Source organism: Heterodontus francisci, unplaced genomic scaffold, assembly GCF_036365525.1.
Source record: "Heterodontus francisci isolate sHetFra1 unplaced genomic scaffold, sHetFra1.hap1 HAP1_SCAFFOLD_323, whole genome shotgun sequence".
Taxonomy (NCBI): Eukaryota; Metazoa; Chordata; class Chondrichthyes; order Heterodontiformes; family Heterodontidae; genus Heterodontus; species Heterodontus francisci.
Genome location: NW_027141078.1, coordinates 2,036,681 through 2,062,415, shown reverse-complemented (window position 1 = coordinate 2,062,415; position 25,735 = coordinate 2,036,681). Strand labels below are relative to the sequence as shown.

At 53.6% G+C, this 25,735-nt stretch overlaps 1 protein-coding gene across 2 annotated transcripts in view; it reads right to left on the bottom strand.

Annotated features, from left to right (window-relative positions):
* The window catches only part of LOC137361965 (extracellular matrix protein A-like), a 213,690-nt gene that overhangs the window by 63,213 nt on the left and 124,742 nt on the right, over nucleotides 1-25,735 (bottom strand). For both annotated transcript variants that reach the window (XM_068026561.1, XM_068026562.1), the window contains exon 28: nucleotides 8,655-8,810. In XM_068026561.1, the coding sequence (XP_067882662.1) occupies nucleotides 8,655-8,810 (156 nt within the window). The remainder of the gene's footprint in view (nucleotides 1-8,654; nucleotides 8,811-25,735) is intronic.

Genomic DNA, 25,735 nt, shown 5'->3' with positions numbered 1-25,735 from the left:
AGACAGGGGCTGTCTCCTGTTTCGGGTCCCCCTGCCACCACCACGAAGTCTGTAAAGCCTGAGCAGGAGCTCCCTACCCCTCAGGATGGAGGGGAGGGGGAGACACCTGTACATGCAGCCCCTCCTGAAGAAGCAAGTGGAACCCTGCTTGTGGTGGGAGAGCCTGGGGACGCCTCCAATTTTGCCACTGCCACAGGGTCGGGTGCCCTGAGTGGAAGGGAGAGTGAGGCCCCAAAGGGTCAGCCCTCCCAGCCAAAACCCACCACCAACCAGGAGACACCTGACCTGGTTATAATTGAAAACATTGCACCACCTGCTGGGACTGTGGGCGCTGGCGGAGCAGGAGATAGCGTCCTCTCTCTGCCTCCGGTACCGGCTCCTGGCTGGATTTCTGTGTCGAGCACTTCCATCTCCCCTGGACCACTCATTGGTCTGGGGATGGAGGTGGAGGGGGGTCCTGAACTGCTGGTACCCACAGGCTCCAGTTCCATCTTAGAACCTAGAGAGGACTCCTCTGCCATGGATTCTGGGGGTGGGATCGTGACGGAGGTGGGACCAGCTGGAGCGGCCGGGACGTCCGCCCCACAGTGTGTGGTGGGTGTGTCGGCCGCTAGGGGTGACGACGCGGAGGAGGATGGGGACTCGGTGGGAGGCACGAGGGCCTCTCATCCCCATGGCGGAACTCCGGGATTTCCTCACGGCTTGCAGGGGTTGCCGCAATAAAGTTCAGCTGGCCCTCGGCCGTTGGTCGAATCTGGCGCTGATCATCCAGTCTGTCCGTGTGCTGCCCTCAAGAAAGTGGGCAAGGGTGCGGGAGTGATACTGGTTGAGAGGTGCCGATTTAATGTGTTCCTCAATGGGTTGCTGGGGGAGTGGAGGGCCAGGTGCACTTCCACTCCCTCCTCACAGTGAGCTATTGGTGACGGGTTTTAAGTACCTTTGACATGAAGATAACCATAGCCAGCCTCAACATCAACGGCAACAAGGGGTCTCACCGCAGATTTCACAATCGCTCAGTCCTCAGGGAAGGGAGATACACAGTGAGCTTTCTGCAGGAAACCCACACCGTTCCGGGAGACGAAGCCACCTGGCTCCTGGAGTGGCAGGGTGGGGTCTACATGAGTCACCTCACACCTATTTCTAGTGGGGTGGCTATCTTGTTGGTCCCGACTTTTCAGCCGGAGATCTTGGGGGTCAAGGAGCTAGTGCTGGGCAGCTTGCTCCACCTCGCCGTTCGCCTGGGTAGCGTGCCGCTCAACTTTGTGAACGTGTACATGCCCAGGCCCGGCGCGTTGCAAGCGCACTTCTTTGAAGAAGTGTCCGCTCTCTTGAGCTCCATCGATAGTGGCGAGTGCATCATCCTCGGGGGGGATTTTAACTGCACCCTCGAGGTGGGGGATCGCTCCGGTCCCCAGCGCGGCCGAGTGTCGGTGGAGAAGTTGAGGGAACGGATCAGCTCCCTCAACTTGGTGGATGTCTGGCGGAATCTCCATCCCGACTCCAGCGCCTTCACGTGGAGGTCTGGAGGAGGAGGGTCCCGAATCAACCACCTCTACTTTTCGTAGGGTTGTAGGGGGCTGGATGAGGTTACAAAGATCGGGAGGGCAGGAGGTAACAGAGGTAGGGAGCGTTGTCAGGGCTGGAGGTTACAGAGATGGGGAGGATTGTAGGGGACTGGAGGAGGTTACAGAGATAGGGATGGTTGTCAGGGCTGGAGGTTACAGAGATGGGGAGGATTGTAGGGGACTGGAGGAGGTTACAGAGGTAGGGAGCGTTGTAGGGGACTGGAGGTTACAGAGATGGGGAGGATTGTAGGGGACTGGAGGAGGTTACAGTGATAGGGAGGATTGTAGAGGACTGGAGGAGGTTACAGAGATAGGGAGGGTTGTAGGGGCTGGAGGAGGTTACAGAGATAGGGAGGATTATCGGGGCTGGAGGAGGTTACAGAGATAGGGAGGGTTGTAGGGGGCTGGAGGAAGTTACAGAGATAGGGAGGGTTGCAGGGGACTGGAGGAGGTTACAGAGATAGAGAGGGTTGTTGAGGTCTGGAGGAGGTTACAGAGATACGGAGGGTTGTCGGGGCTGGAGGAGGTTACAGAGATACGGAGGGTTGTAGGGGTCTGGAGGAGGTTACAGAGATAGGGAGGGTTGTAGGGGTCTGGAGGAGGTTACAGAGATAGGGAGGGTTGTAGGGGACTGGAGGAGGTTACAGAGATAGGGAGGGTTGTCAGGGATGGAGGAGGATACAGAGATAGGGAGGATTATCGGGGCTGGAGGAGGTTACAGAGATAGGGAGGGTTGCAGGGGACTGGAGGAGGTTACACAGATAGGGAGGGTTGTAGGGGCTGGAGGAGGTTACAGAGATAGAGAGGGTTGTTGAGGTCTGGAGGAGGTTACAGAGATACGGAGGGTTGTCGGGGCTGGAGGAGGTTACAGAGATACGGAGGGTTGTAGGGGTCTGGAGGAGGTTACAGAGATAGGGAGGGTTGTAGGGGTCTGGTGGAGGTTACAGAGATAGGGAGGGCTGTGGGGGACTGGAGGAGGTTACAGAGATAGGGAGGGTTGTCGGGGCTGGAGGAGGCTACAGAGATAGGGAGGGTTGTAGGGGTCTGGAGGAGGTTACAGAGATAGGGAGGGTTGTAGGGGACTGGAGGAGGTTACAGAGATAGGGAGGGTTGTAGGGGACTGGAGGAGGTTACAGAGATAGGGATGGTTGTAGGGGACTGGAGGAGGTTACAGAGATAGGGAGGGTTGTAGGGGGCTGGAGGAGGTTACAGAGATAGGGAGGGTTGTAGGGGACTGGAGGAGGTTACAGAGATAGGGATGGTTGTAGGGGACTGGAGGAGGTTACAGAGATAGGGAGGGTTGTAGGGGGCTGGAGGAGGTTACAGAGATAGGGAGGGTTGTAGGGGGCTGGAGGAGGTTACAGAGATAGGGAGGGTTGTAGAGGGCTGGAGGAGGTTACGGAGAAGGGAGGGTTGTTGGGGCTGGAGGAGGTTACAGAGATAGGGATGGTTGTAGGGGGCTGGAGGAGGTTACAGAGATAGGGAGGGTTGTAGGGGGCTGGAGCAGGTGACAGAGATAGGGAGGGTTGTCGAGGCTGGAGGAGGTTCCAGAGATAGGGAGGGTTGTCGGGGTCTGGAGGATGTTACAGAGATAGGGAGGGCTGTGGGGGACTGGAGGAGGTTACAGAGATAGGGAGGGTTGTCGGGGCTGGAGGAGGCTACAGAGATAGGGATGGTTGTAGGGGGCTGGAGGAAGTTACAGAGATAGGGAGGGTTGTAGGGGGCTGGAGGAGGTTACAGAGATAGGGAGGGTTGTAGGGGGCTGGAGGAGGTTACAGAGATAGGGAGGGTTGTCGGGGGCTGGAGGAGGTTACAGAGATAGGGAGGGTTGTAGGGGCTGGAGGAGGTTACAGAGATAGGGATGGTTGTAGGGGGCTGGAGCAGTTTACAGAGATAGGGAGGGTTGTAGGGGTCTGGCGGAGGTTACAGAGATAGGGAAGGTTGTCGGGCCTGGAGGAGGTTACAGAGATAGGGATGGTTATAGGGGGCTGGAGCAGGTTACAGAGATAGGGAGGGTTGTAGGGGTCTGGAGGAGGTTACAGAGATAGGGAAGGTTGTCGGGGCTGGAGGAGGTTACAGAGATAGGGAGCGTTGTCAGGGCTGGAGGAGGTTACAGAGATTGGGAGGGTTGTCAGGGATGGAGCAGGTTACAGAGATAGGGAGGGTTGTCGGGGTTGGAGGATACACAGATAGGAGGTGACAGAGATAGGGAGGGTTGTCAGGGCTGGAGGAGGTTACAGAGATAGGGAGGGTTGTCGGGGTCTGGAGGAGGTTACAGAGATAGGGAGGGTTGTAGGGGTCTGGAGGATGTTACAGAGATAGGGAGGGCTGTGGGGGACTGGAGGAGGTTACAGAGATAGGGAGGGTTGTCGGGGCTGGAGGAGGCTACAGAGATAGGGATGGTTGTAGGGGGCTGGAGGAAGTACCAGAGATAGGGGGCTGGAGGAGGTTACAGAGATAGGGAGGGTTGTAGGGGGCTGGAGGAGGTTACAGAGATAGGGAGGGTTGTCGGGGGCTGGAGGAGGTTACAGAGATAGGGAGGGTTGTAGGGGCTGGAGGAGGTTACAGAGATAGGGATGGTTGTAGGGGGCTGGAGCAGGTTACAGAGATAGGGAGGGTTGTAGGGGTCTGGAGGAGGTTGCAGAGATAGGGAAGGTTGTCGGGGCTGGAGGAGGTTACAGAGATAGGGAGCGTTGTCAGGGCTGGAGGAGGTTACAGAGATAGGGATGGTTGTAGGGGGCTGGAGCAGGTTACAGAGATAGGGAGGGTTGTAGGGGGCTGGAGCAGTTTACAGAGATAGGGAGGGTTGTAGGGGTCTGGCGGAGGTTACAGAAATAGGGAAGGTTGTCGTGGCTGGAGGAGGTTACAGAGATAGGGAGCGTTGTCAGGGCTGGAGGAGGTGACAGAGATAGGGATGGTTGTAGGGGGCTGGAGCAGGTTACAGAGATAGGGAGGGTCGTAGGGGTCTGGAGGAGGTTACAGAGATAGGGAAGGTTGTCGGGGCTGGAGGAGGTTACAGAGATAGGGAGCGTTGTCAGGGCTGGAGGAGGTTACAGAGATAGGGAGTGTTGTCAGGGCTGGAGGAGGTTACAGAGATAGGGAGGGTTGTCAGGGCTGGAGGAAGTTACAGAGATAGTGATGGTTGTAGGGAACTGGAGGAGGTTACAGAGATAGGGAAGGTTGTCGGGGCTGGAGGAGGTTACAGAGATAGGGAAGGTTGTCAGGGCTGGAGGAGGTTACAGAGATAGGGAGGATAGTCGGGGTTGGAGGATACACAGATAGGAGGGAACAGAGATAGGGAGGGTTGTCAGGGCTGGAGGAGATTACAGAGATAGGGAGGATTGTCGGGGTTGGAGGATACACAGATAGGAGGTTACAGAGATAGGGAGGGTTGTCAGGGCTGGAGGAGGTTACAGAGATAGGGAGGGTTGTCGGGGTTGGAGGATACACAGATAGGAGGTGACAGAGATAGGGAGGGTTGTCAGGGCTGGAGGAGGTTACAGAGATAGGGAGGGTTGTCAGGGCTGGAGGAGGTTACAGAGATAGGGAGGGTTGTCGGGGTTGGAGGATACACAGATAGGAGGTTACAGAGATAGGGAGGATTGTCAGGGCTGGAGGAGGTTACAGAGATAGGGAGGGTTGTCAGGGCTGGAGGAGGTTACAGAGATAGGGAGGGTTGTAGGGAACTGGAGGAGGTTACAGAGATAGGGAAGGTTGTCGGGGCTGGAGGAGGTTACGGAGATAGGGAGGGTTGTAGGGAACTGGAGGAGGTTACAGAGATAGGGAAGGTTGTCGGGGCTGGAGGAGGTTCCAGAGATAGGGAGGGTTGTCGGGGTTGGAGGATACACAGATAGGAGGTTACAGAGATAGGGAGGATTGTCAGGGCTGGAGGAGGTTACAGAGATAGGGAGGGTTGTCAGGGCTGGAGGAGGTTACAGAGATAGGGATGGTTGTCGGGGTTGGAGGATACACAGATAGGAGGTTACAGAGATAGGGAGGGTTGTCGGGGTTGGAGGATACACAAATAGGAGGTTACAGAGATAGGGAGGGTTGTCGGGGCTGGAGGAGGTTACAGAGATAGGGAGGATTGTCGGGCTGGAGGAGGTTACAGAGATAGGGAGGGTTGTCGGGGTTGGAGGAGGTTACAGAGATAGGGAGGGTTGTCAGGGCCGGAGGAAGGTACAGAGATAGGGAGGATTGTCGGGGTTGGAGGATTCACAGATAGGAGGTTACAGAGATAGGGATGGTTGTCAGGGCTGGAGGAGGTTACAGAGATAGGGAGGATTGTCAGGGCCGGAGGAAGGTACAGAGATAGGGAGGATTGTCGGGGTTGGAGGATTCACAGATAGGAGGTTACAGAGATAGGGATGGTTGTCAGGGCTGGAGGAGGTTACAGAGATAGGGAGGATTGTCGGGGCTGGAGGAGGTTACAGAGATAGGGAGGGTTGTCAGGGCTGGAGGAGGTTACAGAGATAGGGAGGGTTGTAGGGACTGGAGGAGGTTACAGAGATAGGGAGGGTTGTCAGGGCTGGAGGAGGTTACAGAGATAGGGAGGGTTGTCAGGGCTGGAGGAGGTGACAGAGATAGGGAGGATTGTCGGGCTGGAGGAGGTTACAGAGATAGGGAGGATTGTCGGGGTTGGAGGAGGTTACAGAGATAGGGAGGGTTGTCGGGGCTGGAGGAGGTTACAGAGATAGGGAGGGTTGTCAGGGCTGGAGGAGGTTACAGAGATAGGGAAGGTTGTCGGGGCTGGAGGAGGTTACGGAGATAGGGAGGGTTGTAGGGAACTGGAGGAGGTTACAGAGATAGGGAAGGTTGTCGGGGCTGGAGGAGGTTCCAGAGATAGGGAGGGTTGTCGGGGTTGGAGGATACACAGATAGGAGGTTACAGAGATAGGGAGGATTGTCAGGGCTGGAGGAGGTTACAGAGATAGGGAGGGTTGTCAGGGCTGGAGGAGGTTACAGAGATAGGGAGGGTTGTCGGGGTTGGAGGATACACAGATAGGAGGTTACAGAGATAGGGAGGGTTGTCGGGGTTGGAGGATACACAAATAGGAGGTTACAGAGATAGGGAGGGTTGTCGGGGCTGGAGGAGGTTACAGAGATAGGGAGGATTGTCGGGCTGGAGGAGGTTACAGAGATAGGGAGGGTTGTCGGGGTTGGAGGAGGTTACAGAGATAGGGAGGGTTGTCAGGGCCGGAGGAAGGTACAGAGATAGGGAGGATTGTCGGGGTTGGAGGATTCACAGATAGGAGGTTACAGAGATAGGGATGGTTGTCAGGGCTGGAGGAGGTTACAGAGATAGGGAGGATTGTCAGGGCCGGAGGAAGGTACAGAGATAGGGAGGATTGTCGGGGTTGGAGGATTCACAGATAGGAGGTTACAGAGATAGGGATGGTTGTTAGGGCTGGAGGAGGTTACAGAGATAGGGAGGATTGTCGGGGCTGGAGGAGGTTACAGAGATAGGGAGGGTTGTCAGGGCTGGAGGAGGTTACAGAGATAGGGAGGGTTGTAGGGACTGGAGGAGGTTACAGAGATAGGGAGGGTTGTCAGGGCTGGAGGAGGTTACAGAGATAGGGAGGGTTGTCAGGGCTGGAGGAGGTGACAGAGATAGGGAGGATTGTCGGGCTGGAGGAGGTTACAGAGATAGGGAGGATTGTCGGGGTTGGAGGAGGTTACAGAGATAGGGAGGGTTGTAGGGACTGGAGGAGGTTACAGAGATAGGGAGGATTGTCAGGGACTGGAGGAGGTGACAGAGATAGGGAGGATTGTCGGGCTGGAGGAGGTTACAGAGATAGGGAGGGTTGTCGGGATTGGAGGATACACAGATAGGAGGTAACAGAGATAGGGAGGATTGTCGGGCTGGAGGAGGTAACAGAGATAGGGAGGATTGTCGGGCTGGAGGTTATACAGATTGGAAGGGGGTGAAGAGGCCATGGGGTGGGTTTGGAGATGTTAAAATCAAGGCGTTGCTGGACTCTGGAAACCAGTGTAGGTCAATGAGCACAGGGATGGTAATGGTGGAAATTCATTCAAGGTTTATTTAATATTCATACATGGGATGTGGGCATCGCTGACCAGACCAGCATTTATTGCCCATCCACAAATGTCCTTGAGAAGGTGGTGGTGAGCTGCCTCCTTGAACCGCTGATGTCCATGTAGCGTTTTGATACAACTGAGTGGCTTGCTGGGCCACTGCAGAGGGTATTTCAGAGTCAACCACATTGCTGTGGGTCTGGGTCTCTTGGCCAGAGCAGGTGAGGATGGCAGATTTCCCTCCCTGTAGGACATTAGTGAACAAGGTGGGATTTTACAGCAATCGACAATGGTTTCCTGGTCATCATTAGGCTAGCTTTTTAATTCCAGGTTTATTAATTGAATTCAAATTCCACCTTCTGCTGTGGTGGAATTTGAACCCATGTTCCCAGAGCAATACCCTGGGTCTCTGGGTTACTAGTCCAGTGATAATACCACTCTGCCATCACCTCCCCAAACTGACAAAAGAACGAGAGATGACATGAGAAAAGCTATTTTTACACAGCGAGTGGTTAGGATCTGGAAATGAACTGCCTGAGAGTGTGATGGAGTCAGTTTCAGTTGTAGCTTTCAAGAGGGGATTATATAAGCAGCTGAAGATAAAACAAACTGCAGGGCGAGAGGGGAAAGGTCGGCGGTCTGGGATCAGCAGATTTGCTCTTGCAGAGAGCGGACACGGATACAATGGGCTGAATGGCCTCTGTCTGTGCTGTCACCATGATACGATTTAATTGGAGGAGCGCAGGGATCTCAGAGAGTTGCAGAACTTGAGGAGTTTACAGAGATAGGGAGGGACTGAGGAAGCAGTGCAGGGGTTTGAAAATAAGGACTAAAGGTTCAACGTCAAGGTGTTGCGGATAGGGATCCAGTGTAGGTCAGTAAGCACAGGGGCGGCAACGGGAAGATGAGTTGGTGTGAGTTAGTTAATGGGCAGCAGGGTTTAGGAAAGGTGGACGGTGGGAGAAGGGAGGCCGGTCAGGAGGGCAGTGGAAGAACTGAGTTTGGAGGTAACCAAAGCATATCAGATGGGCGTTGAATTGCCTGTCCTCCTTACCTCTGCTGTTGAAATTCATGACGCATCTGTCCCCACATCCAGTCTTGCAACAAGTCTGCCAAATATCACAATCATCGTCGCTGGTACATCGATTGCCCAGTTTCATCTGACAAAGCGGGGTGAGTCGGTTTGCCGCAGGACATTTAAAGTCTTCCTCTGTGAACAAAACAACAACACTTTGGGGTCAAAGTGAACTATTTCTCACTTCCCCTTCTGTGTCTGTCACCGACTATCTTCAAACTGTGTCCCTCTGGTTACCGATCCTCCTGTCACTGGAAACCGTGGGATATTAAAGGCTGCAGGCAGTGATGGGGAGTGTGATTAGACTTGGTGGGATATTAAAGGCAGTGCAGAGTGAGGGGGAGAGTGGGATGAAACTGGGTGGGATATTAAAGGCAGTGCAGAGTGAGGGGGAGAGTGGGATGAGACTGGGTGGGATATTAAAGGCAGTGCAGAGTGAGGGGGAGAGTGGGATGAAACTGGGTGGGATATTAAAGGCAGTGCAGAGTGAGGGGGAGAGTGGGATGAGACTGGGTGGGATATTAAAGGCAGTGCAGAGTGAGGGGGAGAGTGGGATGAGACTGGGTGGGATATTAAAGGCAGTGCAGAGTGAGGGGGAGAGTGGGATGAGACTGGGTGGGATATTAAAGGCAGTGCAGAGTGAGGGGGAGAGTGGGATGAGACTGGGTGGGATATTAAAGGCAGTGCAGAGTGAGGGGGAGAGTGGGATGAGACTGGGTGGGATATTAAAGGCAGTGCAGAGTGAGGGGGAGAGTGGGATGAGACTGGGTGGGATATTAAAGGGAACGGAGAGAGAGGGGGATAAAGGATTTGACTGGGTGGGATATTAAAGGGTGTGGGGAGTGATTGGGAGAGTGGGATTAGGCTCAGTGGGATTTTAAGTGTGCGGTGAGTGTGGGGGAGAGTGGGATTAGACTGGGTGGGATATTAAAGGGTGTGGGGAGTATGGGGGACAGTGGGAATAGAGTGGGTGGGATATTAAATGCCGTGGAGAGTGAGGGGGAGAATCGGATTAGACTGGGTGGCATAATAAAGGGTGTGGGGAGTGAGGGGGAGAGTGAGAATAGACTGGGTGGGTTATTAAAGGGTGCGGGGAGTGAGGGAGAGAGTGTAATTACACTGGGTGGGATATTAAAGGGTGTGGGGAGTGAGGGGAAGTGGGATTAGATCGGGAGGGATATTAAAGGGTACGGGGAGTGAGGGGGAGAGTGGGATTACACTGGGTGGGATATTAAAGGGTACGGGGAGTGAGGGGGAGAGTGGGATTAGATCGGGAGGGATATTAAAGTGTGTGGGGAGTGAGGGGGAGAGTGGGATTAGATCGGGAGGGATATTAAAGTGTGTGGGGAGTGAGGTGAGAGTGGGATTTGAATGGGTGGGATCTTAAAGGGTACGGGGAGTGATGGGGAGAGTGGGATTAGACTGGGTGGGTTGTTAAAGGGTGTGGGGACTGAGGGGGAGAGTGGGATTAGATCGGGAGGGATATTAGAGGCTGTGGGGAGTGAGGGTGAGAGTGGGATTTGAATGGGTGGGATATTAAAGGGTGTGGGGAGTGATGGGGAGAGTGGGATTAGACTGGGTGGGATATTAAAGGGTGTGGGGAGTGATGGGGAGAGTGGGATTAGACTGGGTGGGATATTAAAGGGTGTGGGGAGTGAGGGGGAGAGTGGGATTAGATCGGGAGGGATATTAAAGGGTGTGGGGAGTGAGGGTGAGAGTGGGATTTGAATGGGTGGGATCTTAAAGGGTACGGGGAGTGATGGGGAGAGTGGGATTAGACTGGGTGGGTTGTTAAAGGGTGTGGGGACTGAGGGGGAGAGTGGGATTAGATCGGGAGGGATATTAGAGGCTGTGGGGAGTGAGGGTGAGAGTGGGATTTGAATGGGTGGGATATTAAAGGGTGTGGGGAGTGATGGGGAGAGTGGGATTAGACTGGGTGGGATATTAAAGGGTGTGGAGAGTGAGGGGGAGAGTGGGATTAGACTGGGTGGGATATTAAAGGGTGTGGGGAGTGAGGGGGAAGAGTGGGATTTGACCAGGTGGGATATTAAAGGGTGTGGGGAGTGAAGGGGAGAGTGGGATTCGAGTGGGTGGGATATTAAAGGCTGCGGGGAGTGAGGGTGAGAGTGGGATTTGAATGGGTGGGATATTAAAGGGTGTGGGGAGTGATGGGGAGAGTGGGATTAGACTGGGTGGGATATTAAAGGGTGTGGAGAGTGAGGGGGAGAGTGGGATTAGACTGGGTGGGATATTAAAGGGTGTGGGGAGTGAGGGGGAAGAGTGGGATTTGACCAGGTGGGATATTAAAGGGTGTGGGGAGTGAAGGGGAGAGTGGGATTCGAGTGGGTGGGATATTAAAGGCTGCGGGGAGTGAGGGGGAGAGTGGGATTCGAGCGGGTGGGATATTAAATGCCGTGGGGAGTGAGGGGGAGAGTTGGATTAGACTGGGTGGCATAATAAAGGGTGAAGGGAGTGAGGGGGAGATTGAGAATAGACTGGGTGGGATATTAAATGCCGTGGGGAGTGAGGGGGAGAGTCGGATGAGACTGCTTGGCATAAGAAAGGGTGCGGGGAGTGAGGGTGAGTGTGGGATTAGAGTGGGTGGGATATTAAAGGGTGTGGGGAGTGAGGGGGAGAGTGAGATTAGACTGGGTGGGATATTAAAGGGTGTGGGGAGTGAGGGGGAAGAGTGGGATTAGACTGGGTGGGATATTAAAGGTTGTGGGGAGTGAGGGGGAGTGGGATTAGACTGGGTGGGATATTAAAGGGTACGGGGAGTGAGGGGGGAGAGTGGGATTAGACTGGGTGGGATATTAAAAGGTGCGGGGAGTGAGGGGGAGAGTGGGATTTGACCGGGTGGGATATTAAAGGGTGTGGGGAGTGAGGGGGAGAGTGGGATTTGACCAGGTGGGATATTAAAGGGTGTGGGGAGTGAGGGGGAGAGTGGGATTAGACTGGGTGGGATATTAGAGAGTCTGGGGAGTGAGGGTGAGAGTGGGATTTGACCAGGTGGGATATTAAAGGGTGTGGGGAGTGAGGGGGAGAGTGGGATTAGACTGGGTGGGATATTAGAGAGTGTGGGGAGTGAGGGTGAGAGTGGGATTTGATCGGGTGGGATATTAAAGGGTGTGGGGAGTGAGGGGGAGAGTGGGATTTGACCAGGTGGGATATTAAAGGGTGTGGGGAGTGAGGGGGAGAGTGGGATTAGACTGGGTGGGATATTAGAGAGTGTGGGGAGTGAGGGTGAGAGTGGGATTTGATCGGGTGGGATATTAAAGGGTGCGGGGAGTGAGGGGGAGAGTGGGATTAGACTGGGTGGGTTGTTAAAGGGTGTGGGGACTGAGGGGGAGAGTGGGATTTGACCGGGTGGGTTGTTAAAGGGTGTGGGGACTGAGGGAGAGAGTGGGATTTGACCGGGTGGGTTGTTAAAGGGTGTGGGGACTGAGGGGGAGAGTGGGATTAGACTGGGTGGGTTGTTAAAGGGTGTGGGGACAGAGGGGGAGAGTGGGATTAGATCGGGAGGGATATTAAAGGGTGTGGGGACTGAGGGGGAGAGTGGGATTAGATCGGGAGGGATATTAAAGGTGTGGGGACTGAGGGGGAGAGTGGGATTAGATCGGGAGGGATATTAAAGGGTGTGGGGACTGAGGGGGAGAGTGGGATTAGATCGGGAGGGATATTAAAGGTGTGGGGATTGAGGGGGAGAGTGGGATTAGACTGGGTGGGATATTAAAGTGTGTGGGGACTGAGGGGGAGAGTGGGATTCGTCTGGGTGGGTTGCTAAAGGGTGTGATGTCTGAGGGGGAGAGTGGGATTAGATCGGGAGGGATATTCAAGGGTGTGGGGACTGAGGGGGAGAGTGGGATTAGACTGAGTGGGTTGTTAAATGGTGTGGGGACTGAGGGGGAGAGTGGGATTAGATCGGGAGGGATATTAAAGGGTGTGGGGACTGAGGGGGAGAGTGGGATTAGATCGGGAGGGATATTAAAAGGTGTGGGGACTGAGGGGGAGTGGGATTAGACTGGGTGGGATATTAAAGGGTGTGGGGACTGAGGGGGAGAGTGGGATTAGACTGGGTGGGATATTAAAGTGTGTGGGGACTGAGGGGGAGAGTGGGATTAGATCGGGAGGGATATTAAAGTGTGTGGGGACTGAGGGGGAGAGTGGGATTAGATCGGGAGGGATATTAAAAGGTGTGGGGACTGAGGGGGAGTGGGATTAGACTGGGTGGGATATTAAAGGGTGTGGGGACTGAGGGGGAGAGTGGGATTAGATCGGGAGGGATATTAAAAGGTGTGGGGACTGAGGGGGAGAGTGGGATTAGATCGGGAGGGATATTAAAGGGTGTGGGGATTGAGGGGGAGAGTGGGATTAGATCGGGAGGGATATTAAAGGGTGTGGGGACTGAGGGGGAGAGTGGGATTAGATCAGGAGGGATATTAAAGGGTGTGGGGACTGAGGGGGAGAGTGGGATTAGATCGGGAGGGATATTAAAAGGTGTGGGGACTGAGGGGGAGAGTGGGATTAGACTGGGTGGGATATTAAAGGGTGTGGGGACTGAGGGGGAGTGGGATTAGACTGGGTGGGATATTAAAGGGTGTGGGGACTGAGGGGGAGAGTGGGATTAGACTGGGTGGGATATTAAAGTGTGTGGGGACTGAGGGGGAGAGTGGGATTAGATCGGGAGGGATATTAAAAGGTGTGGGGACTGAGGGGGAGAGTGGGATTAGACTGGGTGGGATATTAAAGTGTGTGGGGACTGAGGGGGAGTGGGATTAGACTGGGAGGGATATTAAAGGGTGTGGGGACTGAGGGGGAGAGTGGGATTAGATCGGGAGGGATATTAAAGTGTGTGGGGACTGAGGGGGAGTGGGATTAGACTGGGTGGGATATTAAAGTGTGTGGGGACTGAGGGGGAGAGTGGGATTAGATCGGGAGGGATATTAAAAGGTGTGGGGACTGAGGGGGAGAGTGGGATTAGACTGGGTGGGATATTAAAGTGTGTGGGGACTGAGGGGGAGTGGGATTAGACTGGGAGGGATATTAAAGGGTGTGGGGACTGAGGGGGAGAGTGGGATTAGATCGGGAGGGATATTAAAGTGTGTGGGGACTGAGGGGGAGTGGGATTAGACTGGGTGGGATATTAAAGTGTGTGGGGACTGAGGGGGAGAGTGGGATTAGATCGGGAGGGATATTAAAAGGTGTGGGGACTGAGGGGGAGAGTGGGATTAGATCGGGAGGGATATTAAAGTGTGTGGGAACTGAGGGGGAGAGTGGGATTAGACTGGGTGGGATATTAAAGTGTGTGGGGATTGAGGGGGAGAGTGGGATTAGACTGGGTGGGATATTAAAGGGTGTGGGGACTGAGGGGGAGAGTGGGATTAGACTGGGTGGGATATTAAAAGTGTGTGGGGACTGAGGGGGAGAGTGGGATTAGATCGGGAGGGATATTTAACGGTGTGGGGACTGAAGGGGAGAGTGGGATTAGATCGGGAGGGATATTAAAGTGTGTGGGGACTGAGGGGGAGAGTGGGATTAGATCGGGAGGGATATTAAAAGGTGTGGGGACTGAGGGGGAGAGTGGGATTAGATCGGGAGGGATATTAAAGTGTGTGGGAACTGAGGGGGAGAGTGGGATTAGACTGGGTGGGATATTAAAGTGTGTGGGGATTGAGGGGGAGAGTGGGATTAGACTGGGTGGGATATTAAAAGTGTGTGGGGACTGAGGGGGAGAGTGGGATTAGATCGGGAGGGATATTTAACGGTGTGGGGACTGAAGGGGAGAGTGGGATTAGATCGGGAGGGATATTAAAGTGTGTGGGGACTGAGGGGGAGAGTGGGATTAGATCGGGAGGGATATTAAAAGGTGTGGGGAGTGAGGGGGAGAGTGGGATTAGATCGGGAGGGATATTAAAGTGTGTGGGGACTGAGGGGGAGAGTGGGATTAGATCGGGAGGGATATTAAAAGGTGTGGGGATTGAGGGGGAGAGTGGGATTAGATCGGGTGGGATATTAAAGTGTGTGGGGACTGAGGGGGAGAGTGGGATTAGATCGTGAGGGATATTAAAGGGTGTGGGGACTGAGGGGGAGAGTGGGATTAGATCGGGTGGGATATTAAAGTGTGTGGGGACTGAGGGGGAGAGTGGGATTAGACTGGGTGGGATATTAAAGTGTGTGGGGACTGAGGGGGAGAGTGGGATTAGATCGGGTGGGATATTAAAGGGTGTGGGGATTGAGGGGGAGAGTGGGATTAGATCGGGAGGGATATTAAAGGGTGTGGGGACTGAGGGGGAGAGTGGGATTAGATCGGGAGGGATATTAAAGTGTGTGGGGACTGAGGGGGAGAGTGGGATTAGACTGGGTGGGATATTAAAGTGTGTGGGGATTGAGGGGGAGAGTGGGATTAGATCGGGTGGGATATTAAAGGGTGTGGGGACTGAGGGGGAGAGTGGGATTAGATCGGGAGGGATATTAAAAGGTGTGGGGACTGAGGGGGAGAGTGGGATTAGATCGGGAGGGATATTAAAAGGTGTGGGGACTGAGGGGGAGAGTGGGATTAGATCGGGAGGGATATTAAAAGGTGTGGGGACTGAGGGGGAGAGTGGGATTAGATCGGGAGGGATATTAAAGTGTGTGGGGACTGAGGGGGAGAGTGGGATTAGACTGGGTGGGATATTAAAGTGTGTGGGGACTGAGGGGGAGAGTGGGATTAGACTGGGTGGGATATTAAAGTGTGTGGGGAGTGAGGGGGAGAGTGGGATTAGATCGGGAGGGATATTAAAGGGTGTGGGGACTAAGGGGGAGAGTGGGATTAGATCGGGAGGGATATTAAAGTGTGTGGGGATTGAGGGGGAGAGTGGGATTAGACTGGGTGGGATATTAAAGTGTGTGGGGACTGAGGGGGAGAGTGGGATTAGACTGGGTGGGATATTAAAGTGTGTGGGGATTGAGGGGGAGAGTGGGATTAGATCGGGAGGGATATTAAAAGGTGTGGGGACTGAGGGGGAGAGTGGGATTAGATCGGGTGGGATATTAAAGGGTGTGGGGATTGAGGGGGAGAGTGGGATTAGATCGGGAGGGATATTAAAAGGTGTGGGGACTGAGGGGGAGAGTGGGATTAGATCGGGAGGGATATTAAAGGGTGTGGGGACTGAGGGGGAGAGTGGGATTAGATCGGGAGGGATATTAAAGGGTGTGGGGACTGAGGGGGAGAGTGGGATTAGATCAGGTGGGATATTAAAGGGTGTGGGGATTGAGGGGGAGAGTGGGATTAGATCGGGAGGGATATTAAAAGGTGTGGGGACTGAGGGGGAGAGTGGGATTAGATCGGGAGGGATATTAAAGTGTGTGGGGACTGAGGGGGAGAGTGGGATTAGATCGGGAGGGATATTAAAGGGTGTGGGGATTGAGGGGGAGAGTGGGATTAGATCGGGAGGGATATTAAAGGGTGTGGGGACTGAGGGGGAGAGTGGGATTAGATCGGGAGGGATATTAAAAGGTGTGGGGACTGAGGGGGAGAGTCGGATTAGATCGGGAGGGATATTAAAGGTGTGGGGACTGAGGGGGAGAGTCGGATTAGATCGGGAGGGATATTAAAAGGTGTGGGGACTGAGGGGGAGAGTGGGATTAGATCGGGTGGGATATTAAAGGGTGTGGGGAGATGACTCGGAGAGCATCTGCAGCGCACTGTCTGCAATGCTGCATGCCTTTATTTAAACCACTGCAAAAAAAAACCCTTCGCGAATGTAATCATCTCTGTAAGTCTGCTAAAAGAAGGACGTTGATGAGCTTTCCAGACGTCGATGGTGGGCACTGAGGAAATGGCTTATTACCTGCACCCGGTTTCCCCCCCCCCATTTCCCCCCTTCCACCCCCCGTCCCCTTCCCTGCTCCACCCCCTCACAACCCCGTCCCAGTCCGCCCCCCCTCTCGCGCCATCTTCCCCCCCGTACCCCCTTCCCCTGCACCCCCTCCCACCCCCTTACAGCCCCCTTCCCAGCTCCCCCTCGCACCCCGCTCCCTGTACCCCTCCCCCTTGCATCATCCTACACCTGTGTAGGGGCCCTAACAACCCCACTGCCTTGTGGGCGTCTCGGGAGAGACCAAGGCTAAGGGAGTAAACCCTAACAGAAAATCCGGAGTGGAACCCCGTAGGAGGTCATGTGTCACCTTTGGCATGTTTCCGGCAGTTCCTGCAGCCATACTGGTGCCAAACGTCGTGTCCTGCACTCCTTTGGACCCCACCAGAAAGGCCGAGAGGGGGGTTTTGACGACTGGGCAACTCTCAACCTCCATAAATTTGCCTAGGCATGCGCCATGGAGAGGTCACTCCATAGTTGCTTCACAGCGACTGACACAACACGGAAGGCAGCAGTTACAGGTTATAAATCCAGATAAATTGGCGTAGAAACTGGGCGCCACGGGTTGCCTTTGTCGGTGGGAGAGGTCATCGCACCTCACTGGACAGCCACCGCCCGCCTCAAACCGGGCAGCCCCCGGTCAATAAGGTTCTGTCCCGCCACAGTCTACCTGCTTCAACGGGTGCTAGGAGCTCAGGGTCATTGCCCGAAAGGTGGACTGAAACACCGCACCAAACAACACGGAAAAAGAAAAGAAGGTACCAGCCCTTCGCTTTGCAAGCTGGAACGTCAGAACTATGTGTCCTGGCCTGTCGGAAGACCTTACACAAATCAACGATTCTCGGAAGACCGCTATCATTAACAACGAGCTCAGTAGACTCAATGTGGACATTGCAGCACTTCAAGAGACTCGCCTCCCCGCGAGTGGATCTCCAGCAGAGCAAGACTACACCTTCTTCTGGCAGGGTAGGGATCCTGAAGAACCAAGACAGCATGGAGTGGGCTTCACCATCAGAAACTCCTTGCTCAGCATGATAGAGCCTCCCTCAAACGGCTCGGAACGCATACTGTCCATCCGATTGCTCACCACCTCTGGTCCAGTACACCAACTCAGCATCTATGCTCCAACACTCTGCTCCCCACCTGAAGCTAAAGACCAGTTCTACGAGCAACTCCATAACATCATTAGCAGCATCTCCAACACCGAACACCTGTTCCTGCTGGGGGACTATAATGCCAGGGTTGGGGCCGACCAGGACTCATGGCCCTCCTGCCTTGGGCGCTATGGCGTTGGAAGGATGAATGAGAACGGGCAGAGACTGCTTGACTTGTGTACCTATCATAACCTCTGCATCACCAACTCGTTCTTTCACACTAAACCCTGTCACCAGGTTTCATGGAGGCACCCAAGATCACGTCGTTGGCACCAGCTGGACCTCATTGTCACAAGGCGAGCCGCCTTAAACAGTGTTCAAATCACACGCAGCTTCCACAGTGCGGACTGCGACACCGACCACTCCCTGGTGTGCAGCAAGGTTAGACTCAGACCAAAGAAGTTGCATCATTCCAAGTAAAAGGGCCGCCCGCGCATCAACACGAGCAGAATTTCTCACCCACAGCTGTTACAAAAATTTCTAAATTCACTTGTAACAGCCCTTCAAAACACTCCCACAGGGGATGCTGAGACCAAGTGGGCACACATCAGAGACGCCATCTATGAGTCAGCTTTGACCACCTTCGGCAAAAGTGCGAAGAGAAATGCAGACTGGTTTCAATCTCATAATGAACAGCTGGAACCTTTCATAGCCGCTAAGCGCATTGCACTGTTGAACTACAAGAAAGCCCCCAGCGAGTTAACATCCGCAGCACTTAAAGCAGCCAGAAGCACTGCACAAAGAACAGCCAGGCGCTGCGCAAACGACTACTGGCAACACCTATGCAGTCATTCAGCCGGCCTCCGACACCGGAAACATCAGAGGAATGTATGATGGCATGAAGAGAGCTCTTGGGCCAACCATCAAGAAGATCGCCCCTCCCTCAAATCTAAATCAGGGGACATAATCACTGACCAACACAAACAAATGGACCGCTGGGTTGAGCACTACCTAGAACTGTACTCCAGGGAGAATGTTGTCACTGAGACCGCCCTCAATGCAGCCCAGCCTCTACCAGTCATGGATGAGCTGGACATACAGCCAACCAAATCGGAACTCAGCGATGCCATTGATTCTCTAGCCAGCGGAAAAGCCCCTGGGAAGGACAGCATTACCCCTGAAATAATCAAGAGTGCCAAGCCTGCTATACTCTCAGCACTACATGAACTGCTATGCCTGTGCTGGGACGAGGGAGCAGTACCTCAGGACATGCGCGATGCCAATATCATCACCCTCTATGAAAACAAAGGTGACCGCGGTGACTGCAACAACTACCGTGGAATCTCCCTGCTCAGCATAGTGCTCGAGTCGCTCTGAACAGGCTCCAGAAGCTGGCCAAGCGCGTCTACCCTGAGGCACAGTGTGGCTTCCGTGCAGGGAGATCGACCGTTGACATGCTGTTCTCCCTTCGCCAGATACAGGAGAAATGCCGTGAACAACAGATGCCCCTCTACATTGCTTTCATTGATCTCACCAGAGCCTTTGACCTCATCAGCAGACGTGGTCTCTTCAGACTACTAGAAAAGATTGGATGCCCACCAAAGCTACTAAGTATCATCACCTCATTCCATGACAATATGAAAGGCACAATTCAACATGATGGCTCCTCATCAGAGCCCTTTCCTATCCTGAGTGGTGTGAAACAGGGCTGTGTTCTCGCACCCACACTTTTTGGGATTTTCTTCTCCCTGCTGCTTTCACATGCATTCAAGTCCTCTGAAGAAGGAATTTTCCTCCACACAAGATCAGGGGGCAGGTTGTTCAACCTTGCCCGTCTAAGAGCGAAGTCCAAAGTACGGAAAGTCCTCATCAGGGAACTCCTCTTTGCTGACGATACTGCATTAACATCTCACACTGAAGAGTGTCTGCAGAGTCTCATCGACAGGTTTGCGGCTGCCTGCAATGAATTTGGCATAACCATCAGCCTCAAGAAAACGAACATCATGGGGCAGGACGTCAGAAATGCTCCGTCCATCAATATTGGCGACCACGCTCTGGAAGTGGTTCAAGAGTTCACCTACCTAGGCTCAACTATCACCAGTAATCAACAAGTGCATGGGAAAGGCTTCCACTGCTATGTCCAGACTAGCCAAGAGAGTGTGGGAAAATGGCGCACTGACACGGAACACAAAAGTCCGAGTGTATCAGGCCTGTGTCCTCAGTACCTTGCTCTACGGCAGCAAGGCCTGGACAACGTATGTCAGCCAAGAGCGACGTCTCAATTCATTCCATCTTCGCTGCCTCCAGAGAATACTTGGCATCAGGTGGCAGGACCGTATCTCCAGCACAGAAGTCCTCGAGGCGGCCAACATCCCCAGCTTGTACACACTACTGAGTCAGCGGCGCTTGAGATGGCTTGGCCATGTGAGCCGCATGGAAGATGGCAGGATCCCCAAAGACACATTGTACAGCGAGCTCGCCACTGGTATCAGACCCACCGGCCGTCCATGTCTCTGCTTTAAAGACGAGAGCAAACGCGACATGAAATCCTGTGACACTGATCACAAGTCGTGGGAGTCAGTTGCCAGCGTTCGCCAGAGCTGGCGGGCAGCCATAAAGACAGGGCTAAAATGTGGCGAGTCGAAGAGACTGAGTAGTTGGCAGGAAAAAAGACAGAGGCGCAAGGGGAGAGCCAACTGTGGAGGAGAGGGAGTGCGGAGCAGTTTATTGGGGTGATGTTAAAGGGGAGGTGTGGGAGTGTGGGGGAGTTTATTGGAGTGATGTTAAAGGGGAGGTGTGGGAGTGTGGTGGAGTTTATTGGGGTGATGTTAATGTGGAGGTGAGGGAGTGTGGTGGAGTTTATTGGGGTGATGTTAATGGGGAGGTGAGGGAGTGTGGTGGAGTTTATTGGGGTGATGTTAATGTGGAGGTGAGGGAGTGTGGTGGAGTTTATTGGGGTGATGTTAATGGGGAGGTGAGGGAGTGTGGTGGAGTTTATTGGGGTGATGTTAATGGGGAGGTGTGGGAGTGTGGTGGAGTTTATTGGGGTGATGTTAATGGGGAGGTGTGGGAGTGTGGTGGAGTTTATTGGGGTGATGTTAATGGGGAGGTGAGGGAGTGTGGTGGAGTTTATTGGGGTGATGTTAATGGGGAGGTGTGGGAGTGTGGTGGAGTTTATTGGGGTGATGTTAATGGGGAGGTGAGGGAGTGTGGTGGAGTTTATTGGGGTGATGTTAATGGGGAGGTGAGGGAGTGTGGTGGAGTTTATTGGGGTGATGTTAATGGGGAGGTGAGGGAGTGTGGTGGAGTTTATTGGGGTGATGTTAAAGGGGAGGTGTGGGAGTGTGGGGGAGTTTATTGGAGTGATGTTAAATGGGTGGTGAGGGAGTGTGGGGGGGTTTATTGGGGTGATGTTAAAGGGGAGGTGAAGGAGTGTGGGAGAGTTTATTGGGGTGATGTTAAAGGGGAGGTGAGGGAGTGTGGTGGAGTTTATTGGGGTGATGTTAATGGGGAGGTGAGGGAGTGTGGTGGAGTTTATTGGGGTGATGTTAAAGGGGAGGTGAGGGAGTGTGGTGGAGTTTATTGGGGTGATGTTAAAGTGGAGGTGAGGGAGTGTGGTGGAGTTTATTGGGGTGATGTTAAAGGGGAGGTGAGGGAGTGTGGGGGAGTTTATTGGGGTGATGTTAATGTGGAGGTGAGGGAGTGTGGGGGAGTTTATTGGGGTGATGTTAATGGGGAGGTGAGGGAGTGTGGTGGAGTTTATTGGGGTGATGTTAATGTGGAGGTGAGGGAGTGTGGGGGAGTTTATTGGGGTGATGTTAATGGGGAGGTGAGGGAGTGTGGTGGAGTTTATTGGGGTGATGTTAATGTGGAGGTGAGGGAGTGTGGTGGAGTTTATTGGGGTGATGTTAATGGGGAGGTGAGGGAGTGTGGTGGAGTTTATTGGGGTGATGTTAATGGGGAGGTGAGGGAGTGTGGTGGAGTTTATTGGGGTGATGTTAATGGGGAGGTGAGGGAGTGTGGTGGAGTTTATTGGGGTGATGTTAAAGGGGAGGTGTGGGAGTGTGGGGGAGTTTATTGGAGTGATGTTAAATGGGTGGTGAGGGAGTGTGGGGGGGTTTATTGGGGTGATGTTAAAGGGGAGGTGAAGGAGTGTGGGAGAGTTTATTGGGGTGATGTTAAAGGGGAGGTGAGGGAGTGTGGTGGAGTTTATTGGGGTGATGTTAATGGGGAGGTGAGGGAGTGTGGTGGAGTTTATTGGGGTGATGTTAAAGGGGAGGTGAGGGAGTGTGGTGGAGTTTATTGGGGTGATGTTAAAGTGGAGGTGAGGGAGTGTGGTGGAGTTTATTGGGGTGATGTTAAAGGGGAGGTGAGGGAGTGTGGGGGAGTTTATTGGGGTGATGTTAAAAGGGAGGTGAGGGAGTGTGAGGGAGTTTATTGGGATGTGTTAAAGGGGAGGGGGGATTGTGGGAGGGTTTATTGGGGTGGTGTTAAAGGGGAGGGGAGCGAGTGTGGGGGTGTTTATTGGGGTGATGTTAAAGGGGAGGAAAGGGAGTGTGGGGGGTTTATTGGGGTGATGTTAAAGGGGAGGGGAGGTAGTGTGGGGGGGTTTATTGGGGTGATGTTAAAGGGCAGGGGTGGGAGTGTGGGGGAGTTTATTGGGGTGAAGTTAAAGGGCAGGGGTGGGAGTGTGGGGGAGTTTATTGGGGTGAAGTTCAAGGGGAGGAGAGGGAGTGTGGGGGGGGTTTATTGGGGTGATGTTAAAGGGGAGGGGAGGTAGTGTGGGGGGGTTTATTGGGGTGATGTTAAAGGGCAGGGGTGGGAGTGTGGGGGAGTTTATTGGGGTGAAGTTAAAGGGCAGGGGTGGGAGTGTGGGGGAGTTTATTGGGGTGAAGTTCAAGGGGAGGAGAGGGAGTGTGGGGGGGGTTTATTGGGGTGATGTTAAAGGCGAGGGGAGGTAGTGTGAGGGTGTTTATTGGGGTGATGTTAAAGGGCAGGGGTGGGAGTGTGGGGGTGTTTATTGGGATGATATTAAAGGGGATAGGGTGGAGTGTGGGGGAGTTTATTGGGCTGTGGTGAAGGGGAGGGGTGGGAGTGTGCGGGAGTTTATTGGGGTGATGTTAAAGGGCAGGGGTGGGAGTGTGGGGGGGTTTATTGGGGTGATGTTAAAGTGGAGGTGAGGGAGTGTGGGGGAGTTTATTGGTGTGATGTTAAAGGGGAGGAAAGGGAGTGCGGAGCAGTTTATTGGGGTGATGTTAAAGGGGAGGGGAGGGGAGGGAGTGTGGGGGGGTTTATTGGGGTGATGTTAAAGTGGAGGTGAGGGAGTGTGGGGGAGTTTATTGGGGTGATGTTAAAGGGCAGGGGTGGGAGTGTGGGGGGGTTTATTGGGGTGATGTTAAAGGGGAGGGGAGGGAGTGTGGGGGGGGTTTACTGGGGTGATGTTAAAGGGGAGGGGAGGGAGTGTGGGGGAGTTTATTGGGCTGTGTTCAAGGGGAGGTGAGGGAATGTGAGGGAGTTTATGGGGATTTGTTTAAGGGGAGGTGAGGGAGTATATTGGGGTGATGTTCAAGCGGAGGGGAGGGAGTGTGGGGGAGATTATTCGGCTGTGTTAAAGGGGAGGGGAGGGAGTGTGGGGGACTTTATTGGGTTGTGTTAATGGGGAGGGGAGGGAGTGTGGGGGCGTTTATTGGGGTGATGTTAAAGGCGAGGTGAGGGATTGTGGGGGAGTTTATGGGGATTTGTTAAAGGGGAGGTGAGGGAGTATATTGGGGTGATGTTCAAGCGGAGGTGAGGGAGTGTGGGGGACTTTATTGGGTTGTGTTAATGGATAGGGGAGGGAGTGTGGGGGCGTTTATTGGGGTGATGTTAAAGGCGAGGTGAGGGAGTGTGGGGGAGTTTATTGGGCTGTGTTAAAGGGGAGGTGAGGGAATGTGAGGGAGTTTATGGGGATTTGTTAAAGGAGAGGTGAGGGAGTATATTGGGGTGATGTTAAAAGGGAGGTGAAGGAGTGAGAGGGAGTTTATTGGGCTGTGTTGAAGGGGAGGGAGTGTGGGAGTTTTTCTGGGGAGGGGAGGGAGGTTGGGCAAGTTTATTGGGGGGATGTTAAAGGGGAGGTGAGGGAGTGAGAGGGAGTTTATTGCGCTGCGTTAAAGGGGAGGTGAGGGAGTTTATTGGGGTGATGTTCAAGCGGTGGGGAGGGAGTGTGGGGCATTTTCTAGGAGTGATATCAAAGGGGAGGGGAGGGAGTGTGGGGGAGTTTATTGGGGTGATGCTAAAAGGGTGGGGAGAGAGTGTGGGAGAGTATATAGGGGTGATGTGAGAGGGGAGGGAGAGTGGGAGGGTTTATTGGTGTGATGTTAAAGGGGAGGGGAGGGAGTGTGGGGGAGTTTATTGGGGTGATGTTAAAGGGGAGGGGAGGGAGTGTGGTGGAGATTATTGGGGTGATGTTAAAGGGGAGGGGAGGGAGTGTGGGGGAGTTTATTGGGGTGATGTTAAAGGGGAGGGGAGGGAGTGTGGGGGAGTTTATTGAGATGATGTAAAAGGGGAGGGGGAGGGGAGGGGGGGGAAGTTTATTTAATCACCCACAGTCCATGTCCACTCTCCCCCATCACTGACTCTACACCCATTTAATCACCCACAGTCCATGTCCACTCTCCCCCATCACTGACTCTGCACCCATTTAATCACCCACAGTCCATGTCCACTCTCCCCCATCACTGACTCTACACCCATTTAATCACCCACAGTCCATGTCCACTCTCCCTCTGTCACTGACTCTGCACCCATTTAATCACCCACAGTCCATGTCCGCTCTCCCCCTAACAATGACTCTACACCCATTTAATCACCCACAGTCCATGTCCACTCTCCCCCTGTCACTGACTCTACACCCATTTAATCACCCACTGTCCATGTCCACTCTCCCCCTGTCACTGACTCTACACCCATTTAATCACCCACAGCCCATGTCCACTCTCCTCTATCACTGACTCTACACCCATTTAATCACCCACTGTCCATGTCCACTCTCCCCCATCACTGACTCCACACCCATTTAATCACCCACAGTCCATGTCCACTCTCCTCTATCACTGACTCTACACCCATTTAATCACCCACAGTCCATGTCCACTCTCCCTCTATCACTGACTCTGCACCCATTTAATCACCCACAGTCCATGTCCACTCTCCTCTATCACTGACTCTACACCCATTTAATCACCCACAGTCCATGTCCACTCTCCCTCTATCACTGACTCTACACCCATTTAATCACCCACAGTCCATGTCCACTCTCCCTCTATCACTGACTCTGCACCCATTTAATCACCCACAATCCATGTCCACTCTCCCCCTATCACTGACTCTACACCCATTTAATCACCCACAGCCCATGTCCACTCTCCTCTATCACTGACTCGACACCCATTTAATCACCCACAGTCCATGTCCACTCTCCTCTATCACTGACTCTACACCCATTTAATCACCCACAGTCCATGTCCACTCTCCTCTATCACTGACTCTACACCCATTTAATCACCCACAGTCCATGTCCACTCTCCCCCTATCACTGACTCTGCACCCATTTAATCACCCACAGTCCATGTCCACTCTCCCCCTATCACTGACTCGACACCCATTTAATCACCCACAGTCCATGTCCACTCTCCTCTATCACTGACTCTACACCCATTTAATCACCCACAGTCCATGTCCACTCTCCTCTATCACTGACTCTACACCCATTTAATCACCCACAGCCCATGTCCACTCTCCTCTATCACTGACTCTACACCCATTTAATCACCCACAGTCCATGTCCACTCTCCTCTATCACTGACTCTACACCCATTTAATCACCCACTGTCCATGTCCACTCTCCTCTATCACTGACTCTACACCCATTTAATCACCCACAGTCCATGTCCACTCTCCTCTATCACTGACTCTACACCCATTTAATCACCCACTGTCCATGTCCACTCTCCTCTATCACTGACTCTACACCCATTTAATCACCCACAGCCCATGTCCAATCTCCCCCATCACTGACTCTACACCCATTTAATCACCCACAGCCCATGTCCACTCTCCTCTATCACTG